The sequence below is a fragment of the Nipponia nippon genome, unplaced genomic scaffold, assembly GCF_047370975.1.
Source record: "Nipponia nippon isolate SJK-2023a ecotype South Korea unplaced genomic scaffold, ASM4737097v1 scaffold_41, whole genome shotgun sequence".
NCBI lineage: Eukaryota > Metazoa > Chordata > Aves > Pelecaniformes > Threskiornithidae > Nipponia > Nipponia nippon.
In genome coordinates, this window is record NW_028262360.1 from 1,484,511 (window position 1) to 1,496,912 (window position 12,402).

At 69.8% G+C, this 12,402-nt stretch overlaps 3 protein-coding genes across 6 annotated transcripts; 2 read left to right on the forward strand and 1 right to left on the reverse strand.

Moving 5' to 3' along the window:
- Positions 1 to 302: 302 nt before the first annotated feature.
- Positions 303 to 4,429, forward strand: GAL3ST4 (galactose-3-O-sulfotransferase 4). 2 transcript variants are annotated; one of them, XM_087777896.1, is made up of 4 exons: positions 303 to 744; positions 1,937 to 2,091; positions 2,319 to 2,586; positions 3,014 to 4,429. In XM_087777896.1, exons 2-4 carry the CDS (start codon positions 1,982 to 1,984, stop codon positions 3,815 to 3,817), a joined length of 1,182 nt encoding a protein of 393 aa, XP_087634022.1. In that variant the 5' UTR covers positions 303 to 744; positions 1,937 to 1,981; the 3' UTR covers positions 3,818 to 4,429. The 2 variants fall into 2 exon arrangements, with proteins under 2 accessions (XP_087634022.1, XP_087634023.1); XM_087777897.1 differs by having other exon boundaries at positions 304 to 744; positions 1,978 to 2,091.
- Positions 4,430 to 4,970: 541 nt separating this feature from the next.
- TRAPPC14 (trafficking protein particle complex subunit 14) lies at positions 4,971 to 10,215 on the forward strand. Of its 3 annotated transcripts, none has more exons than XM_087777895.1 (11): positions 4,971 to 5,877; positions 6,112 to 6,207; positions 6,609 to 6,741; positions 6,819 to 6,905; positions 7,085 to 7,205; positions 7,421 to 7,568; positions 7,960 to 8,042; positions 8,220 to 8,473; positions 8,703 to 8,857; positions 8,947 to 9,131; positions 9,486 to 10,215. In XM_087777895.1, the coding sequence occupies exons 1-11, from the start codon at positions 5,479 to 5,481 to the stop codon at positions 9,637 to 9,639; spliced, it is 1,815 nt and encodes a 604-aa protein (XP_087634021.1). In that variant the 5' UTR covers positions 4,971 to 5,478; the 3' UTR covers positions 9,640 to 10,215. The 3 variants fall into 3 exon arrangements, with proteins under 3 accessions (XP_087634021.1, XP_087634020.1, XP_009472339.2); XM_087777894.1 differs by having other exon boundaries at positions 4,983 to 5,877; positions 8,938 to 9,131; XM_009474064.2 differs by having other exon boundaries at positions 4,999 to 5,877; positions 8,310 to 8,473; positions 8,938 to 9,131.
- A 187-nt stretch (positions 10,216 to 10,402) lies between these two features.
- LAMTOR4 (late endosomal/lysosomal adaptor, MAPK and MTOR activator 4) lies at positions 10,403 to 11,847 on the reverse strand. The gene is made up of 4 exons (XM_087777898.1): positions 11,796 to 11,847; positions 11,554 to 11,634; positions 11,178 to 11,295; positions 10,403 to 10,791 (listed from the first exon to the last, which is right to left on the reverse strand). Exons 1-4 carry the CDS (start codon positions 11,796 to 11,798, stop codon positions 10,694 to 10,696), a joined length of 300 nt encoding a protein of 99 aa, XP_087634024.1. The 5' UTR covers positions 11,799 to 11,847; the 3' UTR covers positions 10,403 to 10,693.
- Positions 11,848 to 12,402: the final 555 nt, after the last annotated feature.

Genomic DNA, 12,402 nt, shown 5'->3' on the forward strand with positions numbered 1-12,402 from the left:
CCCATGTCCCTCTGACCTGCTGCCCCGGCTATGCCCCCCTGTGCCCCCCACCCACATGCTTGTCTGTGTTCGTCTCCCCGTCCCTGCCCACCCTGTCCGTGCGTCCTCCCTCCGTCCCTCCGTCCATCCTCTCCCCCCGCGGTGTCCCCCAGCACCCCCCAAGCCCTGCAGCGTCCCCCCCCAGTGCCTTCCCAGTGCTCCCAGTTTCCCCCAGCCTCCCGCAGCCCGGGGAGCAGGGGCAGCTCTTGGCCCTGGGCCGTGCTCGGGAACGGCCCCCGGTGTCCCCGGGCTCTGTTCCGCTACCGGGCGGGGGGCGAGGGCACTGGGCGGGGGGCCCGTCCCGCTCCCGGTGCCGGTGGCGGTCCCGGGGCGTCCCGCCGTGTCCGGGCGGGGGCGCGGGGGCCGTCCCGGTACCGGGGGCCGTCCCGGTGCGGCGGGGCGGGGCGGGACAGCGGGAGACAAAGGAGAAAACTTCGCGGAGAGCGAGAGCGCGGCCGGGACACCGGGAGCCGCCGGGACACCGGCCCCCCCCGAGCTCCCGGCCCGGCGTACGAGACCCCACCGGGCATCGGCTCCCCCGACAGCGGGACCGGGGCGGCCGGACCCCCCCGCCTGGGACACCGGGGCGGCCGGAGCCCCCCCGCACCGAGCCCCGGGCCGCCCCTGACCCCCCCCGGGCCCCCCCAGGCCCCCGCGGAGCGCGGCGGGATGCGGCGGGGCTGAGCGAGCGGCCCCGCGTCCGCGGTGAGTGCGGGGGGGCACCGGCACGGGGGGACACACGGGGGGCACCGGGACCGGAGGGGGACAGTGGGGAGCACAGAGGGCACCGTGGGGCACGGAGGGCCGGGGGACACCGGCACGGCAGGGAGCCGGGGGGCTGCGGGGGACAGGGTGGGCACATGCGAGGGGCGCGGCGGGGACACGGGGCCGGGGATCCACAGGGCACGGGGTGGGGGGCACAGGACTTGGGGGAGCCCCGGGGGACAGCGTCTGGGAGGCCACGGGGCCGGGGGGACACTGGGGACAGTGGGACGGGGTGACCGTGAGGCCACGTAGGGGACAGGGGTCCTGGTGGGACTCGGGGTCCGGGGGGCACGTGGCTGTGCAGGACATGGGGGGCCAGGGAGGGGGCTGTAAGGGGCCGGGGGGATGGGGAACCCAGGGCTTTGCTGAGCCAGGGGTCTGGGGACAGGAGGGGGCCGGGGGGTCAGGGGGGCCGCGGGAGAAGGAGGTTCTGGAGGGGAGACAGGGGAGATCCAGGTCTGGGGGTCAACCTGGGGGGCTGGGGGGGCCTGGAGCAGGGCTGGGGGGACATGGGGCCGGTGGGCTGGACAGGCGGCCTGGGGCTGTGGAGGGGTTGTGTGGGTACAGGGCGACACAGGGGGGGAGGGGGGACACCACAGGGAAATGTGGGGTCCCAGGGCCCCGGAGCAAAGCAGGGGGACAGGAGGGATGTTGGGGATGTGGCTGGGGACACGGGGTCAGGAGCATCCTGAGGGGGTACAGGGGGATGTGGCATCTTGGGGAGAGGGGCTGTGGGGGACGGATGATGTCTGATGGAAGGGGACAGGGGGATCCTGGAAGGGACGGGGAGGGGGTCCTGTAGGGGGACAGGAGGACATGGGGCTTTCCTGGAGGGATGGGGAGAGCGGAGGGTCCCAGAGTGGGACAGAGAGGCCCGGGGGCACAGGGGGGTCCTGGTGCACAGGCGGGGATGGGGGTGGCAGTGGCCCATCCCTGTCTCCGTCCCCTTCCCGTAATGGCCCCAGCTGTCCCCGGGTGGGGCTGGGCTGGCGGGGGCCCAACACCCCCGCAGACCCCCCCGGCGCCACGACGTGGCTCTGGGCGGTCCCGGGGCTCTGTCCCCCCGGGCGGGATGCGGCTGGCTTAGGGGGAGCTCGGGGACCCCGATGCGGCAGCCCCCCATGTCCCCCAGGGAGGTGACGCCGGGGTCCCCTGAGCTGCGGGTCCCCGCAGGACGATGAAGCTGCCACCTGCCTGCTGCCGGCTCCAGACGCTGGGGGCCGCCCTGGGGGTCTGCGTCACCATCGGCTTCACAGTGCAGCTCCTGGGGGGGCCCTTCCAGCGCAGGTGAGACCCCCCCCCCAGCCCACACTGTACCCCCAAAATCCCCTGGGGCCTCACCCAGGGGATGTCCCAGGTCAGTCCCCAACCCCTCGGGTGTCCCCTGGACAGATGGGAGGGGGGTCCCCAAGCCCCTGGGGGTCTCAGGACGGGTCCCTGTCCCCTTGGACGGCTGGGGCCAGGCAGGACTGGGGGTCCCCACCAGCACCCCCTGACCCTGCCGTTGCCCTCAGGGTCCCCGCGGCCCCCGCTGGCCGCCCCCCAGCGCCCTGCCAGCCCCGCACCCACCTGGTGTTCCTGAAGACCCACAAGACGGGGAGCAGCAGCGTGGTCAACCTGCTGCACCGCTTTGGGGAGGCGCGGGGGCTGCGCTTCGCCCTGCCCCACCGCTACCAGTTTGGGTACCCCAGCCCCTTCCGGGCCGAGCGGGTCAAGGGGTACCACCCAGGGGGTCCCCCCTTCGACATCATCTGCCACCACATGCGCTTCAACCTCACCGAGGTACCACAGCGGGGACGCAGGGGCCTGGGGCGGGGGGGAGATGGGGGGACATGGAAGAGCGGGGCTGGGTTGCGGAATGTGGGGTGGGGGACAGGGCTGGGGTGGGGATGGCTGGGGCTGGGGGCATCTGAGGAAGGTGGAGGACATGGGGGGAGACGGAGGAGGTCTGGGGAGATTGGGAAAGAGAAACAGCATCTGGCAGAGCCAGGGGATGCCCGCGGGGACGCGGGATGTCTGGAGGAGGTGAGGCAGATGAGGTCTAGGGGCAACGGGATGCCCAGGGGAGACGGAGGAGGCTGGGGGGAGATGGGGGGCGTCAGGGGGATCCGGGGACACCCAAGGGAGCGGGGGTACAGCGGGGGCGGGGGGGGCGCAGCTGGTGGCCGCCCCGGTGGGGTGCCGAGCCGCCGCCGCGCTTCCTGCCCAGGTGCAGAAGGTGATGCCCAACGACAGCTTCTACTTCTCCATCGTGCGGGACCCGGGCACGCTGGGCGAGTCGGCATTTGCCTACTACCGGGCCGTGGCGCCGGCCTTCCGGCAAGCCCCCTCGCTGGCCGCCTTCCTGGCAGCCCCGGAGCGCTTCTATGAGGCCGGGGCGCGGGGCAACCACTACGCCCGCAACCTGCAGTGGTTCGACTTCGGGCTGCCAGCGGCTGGGGACGGGGCGGCGGTGGCGGCGGCGCTGGCGGGGCTGGAGCGGACCTTCGCCCTGGTGCTGCTGGCCGAGCACTTCGACGAGTCCCTGGTGCTGCTGCGCGAGGCCCTGTGCTGGCCTGAGGAGGCCGTGGCCGCCTTCGCCCACAACGGCCGCCCTGCCGGGGACAGCCCCCGCGTCTCGCCCGCCCAGGCCGCCCGCCTGCGGGCCTGGAACAGCCTCGACTGGGCGCTCTACGCCCACCTCAACCGCTCCTTCTGGCGCCGGGCCGAGGCCTTTGGGGCCGCCCGCCTGCGGGAGGAGGTGGCCCGCCTGCGCCAGCGCCGCACCGCCCTGGCGCACCGCTGCCTGCGGGGTGGTGGACCCCTGCCCGCCCGCGCCATCCCCGACAGCCGCCTGCGCCCCTTCCAGCCCCCCGGCCGGGCTCAGATCCTGGGGTACGCCCTGCGGGCCGGGCTGCCCCCCGCCGAGCGGGAGCACTGCGCTCGCCTGGCCACCCCTGAGCTGCAGTACAAGGACATCCTCGACTGGCTGCAGTTTGGGGGGGCCAATGTGTCCGCCCCACCCAGGGGGTAGCAGGGCCCCCTGGCAGCGACACATGGCCCGGGAATGGCGCTGTCTTGGCCTCCCTGGGCTGGGCACCCGGCCCCCGGACCCTGATGGGGATCAGGGTCCCCCCATGGAACCACTTTGTGCCTCAGTTTACCTGCTGTGGGTAGCGCTGCCCCCTGCAGTCTCATAGGGATTGGGGTCCCCCCACAGTACAGCTCTGTGCCTCAGTTTCCCTGGGCTGGTAACGGCCACCCCTAAACCCTGACAGGGATCAGCGTTCTCCTATGGTACCGCCCTGTGCCTCAGTTTACCAGGGCCGGAGAATGGCCCCCCCACGGTACAGCTGCGTGCCTCAGTTTACCAGGGCTGGGGAATGGCCCCCCCCCCCGGTACAGCTGCGTGCCTCAGTTTACCAGGGCTGGGGAATGCCCCCCCCCCCCGGTACAGCTGCGTGCCTCAGTTTACCAGGGCTGGGGAATGCCCCCCCCCGGTACAGCTGCGTGCCTCAGTTTACCAGGGCCAGGGAATGGCCCCCCTCCCCCTACCACGGTACAGCTGCGTGCCTCAGTTTACCAGGGCTGGGGAATGGCCCCCCCGGTACAGCTGCGTGCCTCAGTTTACCAGGGCCAGGGAATGACACCCCCCCCCGGTACAGCTGCGTGCCTCAGTTTACCAGGGCCAGGGAATGACACCCCCCCCCGGTACAGCTGCGTGCCTCAGTTTACCAGGGCCAGGGAATGGCCCCCCTCCCCCCGGTACAGCTGTGTGCCTCAGTTTACCAGGGCCAGGGAATGGCCCCCCTCCCCCCCACGGTACAGCTGCGTGCCTCAGTTTACCAGGGCCAGGGAATGGCCCCCCTCCCCCCACCACGGTACAGCTGTGTGCCTCAGTTTACCAGGGCCAGGGAATGGCCCCCTTCCCCCCCCCGGTACAGCTGCGTGCCTCAGTTTACCAGGGCTGGGGAATGGCCCCGCCCCTGGGGGAATGGCCCCGCCTCATCAGGGCTCGCTTTGTGGTAACTATGTCAATAAAGACTGGAATCAGACCGCTGATTGGGTGCTGCTGCTGCCAGTCACTCGTCGGGGATGTCCCACCCTCGGGGGGAGGGCGCGAAGCGCGGCAGGAGAGGAAGTCCTGCCGCCCTGGGGGGCGATTGGTCCCTGTGCCGGAGGCGTAGCATCGATGCGTTCGGCGCTCGGCTGCCCGACCCGACCCGACCCAGGCGCTCGGAGCTCGGTCCTGCGCCCTGCGTGCGCCCCGCCCAGCCGCGCCCGGTCGCTCCGGCAGCGCCGCGCGGAGCCGGCCCCGGCCCCGACCCCGGGAGCCCCCGGCCCGGCCTGCTCCGCTCCCGGCATCTCCCCTGGCGCGGCCCGGCTCCGGGAGACCCTCCGGGCACGTCCGGCCCGGCCCCGGCATCCCCACCCCCGGCGTCCCCCGGTCCGGCCCCGGCATCCCCCGGGCTCCTCGTCTCCGGGGTTTTCCCTGGCCCGGAACCCGCTGGTGCCCCGGCATCGCCCTCCCGGGCCTTTCCGCCTGCTCCCCCCCCCCCCCACCCCCGCAATTCCCCCCGGTACGGCCAGGCCCCGGCACCCCCCCCGATCCCCGGGGTCCCGCCCCGGTCCCTGGCTCTGTCCCTTGCCCCTAAGCTTCCCCGGTTCTCGCCGGTTCCCCCGGGGCCGGTGCCCATGGAGTCGCAGTGCGATTACTTCATGTACTTCCCGGCGGTACCGTTCGCGGCGCGGGAGCTGCTGTCGGGGGAACCGGGCCGGTACCGGGCGCTGCCCCGCCGCAACCACCTCTACCTGGGCGAGACCGTGCGGTTCCTCCTGGTGCTCCGCTGCCGCCCCGGCAGCGGCGGCGGCACCGGGCCGGGCCGGCCGCCCTGGGCCGAGCTGGCTGCCTCGCTGGCCGCCCTGGCCAGCGTCAGCCCCGGTGGCACAGAGGCCGGCGGGGACCGGGACGGGGACCTGGATGGCACCGGGGATGACACCGGGAGCGGGGCCTCGCTGGAGCCCACCGTATTCCGGGACTGCCGGGCCTTGCTGACGCACAGCCAGGGCCCCCCGGGGCGCCCCGCTGCCGGGGTGGGTGATGGGGACGGGGGCAGAGGGAATATGGGGGCGAGGAAGAGTCGGGGGGACACAGGGACAAGGGAGGATTTGGTGGGGACATGGGGGACAAGGGGATGTGGGAGCAAGGGAGGGACCTGGGAACAAGAGGGATGTGGGGACAAAGGGGGATGTGGGGATGAGGACCAGGGGAGGACATGGGGGATGTGGCTGGGGTCACTGTGGTGCTGAGCTGTGCTGTGTCCCCAGATACCGGTGGAGGACCCCATTGTGTCCACGGACGAGGTCATCTTCCCCCTGACCATCTCCCTCGACAAGCTGCCGCCTGGCACCGTCAAGGCCAAGGTGAGGCTGAGGGGGGGATGGGAGGGGACCTCAGGGACAGCATGGGGACCTCGAGGATGGGAGGGGACCTTGGGGACAATATGCAGTCATCAGGGACAGCATCTTGGGGACAGTGTGGGACCACAGAGCTGGCACAGAGATCTAGCCCTGGTCCTCCTTTCTGGGTCCATCAAGGGCAAGGCAGAATTTGGGGACAGGAGGTGGCCTTGGTCACAATGTGGGGACCTCGGGGACGGCGTAGTGACATGGGATGGGGAGCAGGATCTAGCCCTGCTTCCCCCTCTCTGGGTTCACGAAAGCCACTTGGGGTAGGCGTGAGGGACAGAAGGAGCCATGGAGACGGGGGGGGAGCTCGGGGCTGGACCCGGGCCGGCCGTGACCCATATCCCTGCTGTCCCCAGATCGTGGTGACAGTGTGGAAAAGGGACACGGAGCCACCCGAGCTGCAGGAGGGCGGCGGGTACCTAAGCCTGCTGCAGACACGGGCACCTGCACACGTCTTCCGCCAGGAGCAGGGGGCCTTCAAGGCACAGGGTAGGAGCATCCCCGTGTCCCCTCTCCCTCCCTGTGTCCCCACATCACGTGTCCCCTGACCGCCCGTGTCCCTGCAGTGAGCACCCTGCTGACGGTGCTGCCCCCACCCGTGGTGCGATGCCGCCAGCTCACCGTGTCCGGGAAGTACCTCACCGTGCTCAAAGGTGACGGGAACAGGGCAGTGGCATGGGGACAAGGGTCCCGGGGTGGCTGGGATGGGGACAGGGGTCCCAGGGTGGCTGGGACAGGGGTGGCGTCTGTGATAGAGCGGAGGATGTGACACAGACTGGTCGGGGCCACGACGGTGTCCTCTGTGCTGTCCCCTGATGTCCCTGTCCCCCAGTGCTCAACGGCTGGTCCCAGGAGGAGATCTCGCTGTGGGATGTGCAGATCCTGCCCAACTTCAACGCCAGTTACTTGCCCGTCATGCCCGATGGCTCTGTGCTGCTGGTCGATGACGTCTGGTGAGTGCTGGGACAGCTGGGGGACTGTCCCTGGGGCTGGGGGGGCATGACTGTGCCATTTTCCACACCCCATGGGGCCCCCCTGTTTCCTCAGGATGGGGCTGTGCTGTGTCCCTGGCCCCACCCTGGGAAAGCCCTGGGGGGCACTGCCAGCCTCGGGCTGGCAGCACGGGACCCTGCATGTCATTGAGCTGTCCCCGTGCTCCGTTCTGCAGCCACCACTCGGGTGAGGTGCCTGTGGGCGCCTTCTGCCGTGTGGCCAGTGCCGGCTCGGCCTGTCCCTGTGCCCTCAGCGCGCTTGAGGAGCACAACTTCCTCTTCCAGCTCCAGGCGCCCGAGAGGCCCCCTGAGGATGCCAAGGAGGTGAGTGGACACCGGTGGGACCCTCAGGGCTGGGGGTACCCTAGGGGTGACTGCCCTGAGGCCAGGCACAAGGGGACACTGGGGGGACATCCTGGGCAGGGACTGTCCTAGTTGGGAGATGTTGTTTGGGCCAGGATCAAGGGGCACCATCCCGGTCGGTGGCCTGGAGGATGCTGTCCTTGTGCAGGGGTCCTTGTCCTCCCCTGGGGCAGTGGAGACCACCCTCGCTGGGACGTGGGGCCACCGTCCTTGCTGTGGGGGACTGTCCTTGTTGGGCTCTGAGGTGTTTGTCCTTGCCAGGGAGCCTAGGGGAACGTGGGGATGTTGGGGACCGTCCTTGCTGGGAGCAGTGGTGGCAAGGACATCTCTGACCTGTTGTGCCCCCACCCAGGGCTTGGAGGTCCCACTGGTGGCTGTGATCCAGTGGTCAACGCCAAAACTGCCCTTCACCAGCAGCATCTACACGCACTACCGGTGAGAGCCGCTCCAGGGGTCCTTGATGTGCCCTGTCCCCAAGCCAGGAAGGGACCCCCAGATCCTCCTGCCCCAAGAGGGGGACCCAGAGATATCCCTGCCCCTGCTTGTGCCATTAACCTCATGTCCTGGGGCTGCCATGTGGCTGTCTCCATGTCCCTGTTCCCATGTCCTCAGGGCTCTGCGGGGCTGTCCCATGTTGCTAATCCCACGTCCCCATGGCTCCTGGTGGCTGTCCCCACGTCAGTACCCTCCTCCCATCCCCAGGCTGCCAAGCATCCGCCTGGAGCGGCCGCGCTTCGTGATGACAGCTGCCTGCGAGTCCCCAGTGCGGGCCCGGCAGCGCTTCACCGTCACCTACACGCTGCTCAACGACCTCCAGGACTTCCTGGCCGTGCGCCTTGTCTGGACGCCCGAGACCGCCACGGCCGGTGGGGACAGAGGGGAGAGGGTCCGGCAGGGGACCGAGAGGGTGGGGAGGGGATCAGAGGGGCTGGAGGTGCCTCTGGGTGTAGCTAAGAGGGGACAGATGGGGTGAGGGAAGGGGGGCGGAGATCCAGGGAGGCCAGGAGGGGCAGCCAGGACTCGGACAGTCGTAGCCAGGAGGTGGCCGGGTGGGGGCCAGCAGTCCCATCCCTGCCGTGCTGATGGTCCCCGCAGGGAAGAAGCTGTCTGGGGAGGAGCGCCGGGCCACGCAGGCAGCGCTGGATGCCATCGTGTGCCACACGCCGCTCAACAACCTGGGATACTCGCGCAAGGGCAGTGCCCTCACCATTCGCGTGGCCTTCCAGGCGCTGCGGGCCGGCCTCTTCGAGGTGAGGCTGCCCAGCCGCGGGGCGCCCGGGGCCCCCCTGGGGCCTGGCCCAACATCACTGTGTCCCCTGTCCATCCCCAGCTGTCCCAGCACATGAAGCTGAAGCTGCAGTTCACGGCCAGCGTGGCCAACCCGCCGCCCGAGGCCCGGCCCGTGTCGCGCAAGAGCAGCCCCAGCAGCCCGGCCGTGCGGGACCTGGTGGAGCGGCACCAGGCTGGGCTGGGCCGGTCCCAGTCCTTCTCCCACCAGCAGCCATCCCGCAGCCACCTCATGAGGTACCTGGCAGAGGGACACGTGGGATGGGCAGGGCACCTGGGGTGGGTTTGGAAGGGACACCTGGAACGAGAGGGGCAGGGGGTGGGATCAGAGCAGGGTTGGGGGGGCACGCAGAAGGGTGACGTGGTGGGGGGACAGGCAGGACAGGGCTGGGGCACACCTGGGACAGGGACACCCAGGACAGGGGTGGATGTGGTGGGGGGATGGCTGGGGCTGATGGGGACACAGCAGGGGGACACCTGGGACTGGGAGAGGACGTGGGACAGGAGACAGCTCCAGGGGGAGAGCACAGGGAAGGGACAGCCAGCCCCGCAGGGATCTGGAGCAGCCCCCCTTACCTCCCCACGCCCCAGGTCAGGCAGCGTGATGGAGCGGCGTGCCATCACCCCACCGGTGGGGTCCCCTGTGGGGCGTCCCCTCTACCTGCCCCCCGAGAAGACGGTGCTGTCCCTGGACAAGATTGCCAAGCGGGAGTGCAAGGTGCTGGTTGTGGAGCCCGTCAAGTGATGGGGACCTTGGGGACAACAGGGATGGATAAATCCTGCTGCGTCCTGGAGACTGCGCTGGAAGGGGACAAGCTTGGGGGGTGGGGGTGTGGGGGGCTGGGGACAGGGCTGTGTCCCCGCATCCCCAGGGGATGAACCTGCTGCTTCACTGGGACTGGACTGGAACGTGCCATGGGGGAACCAATGGGGACAGGGGTCTGTCCCCAGCCCGGGGGTGACAATGCTCTGGGGACGGGGGTGGCACAGGGGAAGCGGGGGGACATCCTGCGGCTGGTCCCAGCGCTGTTTACACCCCTTCAGCTTCCTGCGTTGCCTTGAATTTGGCTGCTTGGGCGGGGAGGGATTGGGGGAACAAGGGACCAGGACCTGTCCCTGGGGCCACAGGGGACATTGGGACCTGTCCCCAGGGCGCCGAGCCAAAGGCGAGTCCTGCACTGCCAACCCCCGCGCCCTGCTGGGGATGGGGACATCTCCATGCCTCCTGGTACGGGTGGCACCTCCACTCTGTTATTTATTTGTCTCCACACTGGCTGCCATCCGTGTGCGTGTGCACGTGCCAATAAAGCACTGGCCTGGACACGGGGACAAGTCTGTCACTGGGGGAGGGCAGGGGATGCTGGGGTGACTTGGGGTGTCGCAGGGAGTGAAAGTGGGGGGAGCGGGAGACCCCCAAAGGACTCTGCATCTCGCTCTCCTATGTGAGGGCCCCATCTCACTCCGTGCCCTGTCCTGAGCAGACCTGTACCCCCACCAAAGAAGCCGGATGGCAGGACATGATTTATTGCCTCAACAGAGGGACAGTGTGCATGGGGGGGGTGACGCTGTGGGGCCCCAAGGCATGCACAGGGGACGCCATGTGGTCTCGGGGACTGAAGGGACGTGCAGGACCAGTCCCCAAGGCCCTTGAGGTGACAGGGACACGAGCGGGTGTCGCTGCAGGGCCCTGGGGCCAGCAGGGACAGGGGAGCCGGGCGTTCCCCCCCACCCCCCGAGGCCCTGGGGACAGTGGGGATGAGGGGGACCGTCCCCGCTCTTGGCGACAGCAGGGATGCATCTCAGACGGCAACGGGCTCCTGGACGTGGTTCTGCCGCTTCACCACGAAGAGCTTCTGTCCAGAGACGGTGACGAGGAGGGAGTGTTCCCCAAACACCACTGCGGGGACAGGGTGAGCACAGGGACAGGGCTACCACCAGCACCCCAAGGACACGGGGGGCACTGCCACCCTGAGGAGAGCACCCGGGGTGGTGGGGACACCGCCACAGGGACAGTGCGGTGGTCGGGGCTTTTCTGGGCACAGTGGGGCCACCGGGAGCGTGAGGGTCACAGCCGCCCTAGGAGAGCAGGGCCACCTCTACTGGGGGGATAACCTGGGGTCACCCCTAAAACATCGGGAACAGCAGTGCCACCACTGGGGAGAGCGCAGCGGTCACAGCCACCGAGGGGACTTCAGGGCCACCAGCACTGCCCTGGGGACAGTTTTGGGGACACTGTCTTGACCCTGGGGGCGGCGTGGGGGGTCAGGGCCACCCCAGACTCACCCGAGAGGCGCTTGAAGGGGGGGTCGTGGCCACGCTGGAGCCGCAGCCCGCAGGCCGTGGCCACCAGCTCTGAGAGGATGGCGGCCGTCTGCTCATCGTTCTCCAGGTCGCCCGATGACTGGGGACGGGGGGGGGGGAACAGCGTCAGTGCGACCCGGGCGTCTGAGCCGCCCCCCCTCCCCCGACACGCGGGTACCCCTTCCACCCCCCAGGACGCGGGTGTCCGGCCGCCGCCCCTCGCCCCGGCATCCAGGTGACCCCAGGTACCTCTGCGTCCCTTCTGCGTCCCCCCGCCCTGCAGGGACCCTCCCTGCTCCCCCCGCCCTGCCCCGGGACCCCGCCCCAGGCCTCCGGGAGCGGGTGCCGCCGCCCTCACCGCCAGCACGGCCCCGTCGCTGATGACCAGGTAGCCCAGCTGGTCCGGGATGCGCTCCAGCCCCTGGGTCAGCGCCGTGGTCTGGGGACGGTGGGGGGCCCGTCAGCCCACAAGGCACAGGGCCCCCCGGTTCTCCGCGCGCCTCAGCGCTCCGCTGCCGCCGCTGCCCCCCGCCCCAGCGCCCCCGGTTCCAGTCGCCCCCAGGCCCCAAAGCGCCCATCCCGGTCCCTCCCAGCGCTCACCATGGCGCCGCTCCGGCGCCGTCCCGGTCAGGTGACGGCCGCGCCCCGCCCCCCCGCCCCATTGGCGCAGGGTTCCGCCTGTCACTGGCCCGCCCGCCAATGGGAGCGGGCTGGGCGAGCCGCGCGCGGAGCCGCTCCCAGGGACCGACGCCGAGCTGAGGGCGGCAGGCCGCGCTCCGCAGAGCCGCGGCGGGGCGGCGGGGAGCGGCCCTCAGCGTCACCGAAAACCAGCGCCAGTGCTACGCTTGTTGTCACGGGGATGCAGCCAGACTTTGCCGTGGACCCTGTCGCGTAGAACAGGCACAATCTCCCACGTAAAACGCGATCTGCCTCTTCCCGCGCCACGCTGTCTTCGCTGCGGTTAGCTACGCAAAAGTGAGACGTTTCATGCCCACGACTTGTTTTGCATCTGTGTCTGTAAATGAAAGAAATCTTTCTACGTAAAGCCATGTCTGGCATCAGTAATGCGTTAATCACACAAGCAATGATTTCTGTATGTGACTTTGTATTAGTAGGGACCTCTAAATAATTTCCAACTCATGTTACTAATCACCATTTTAACCTCAAACCAGCATGGGGGGCTTTTCCCACCTGTTCTGTTTTTTGA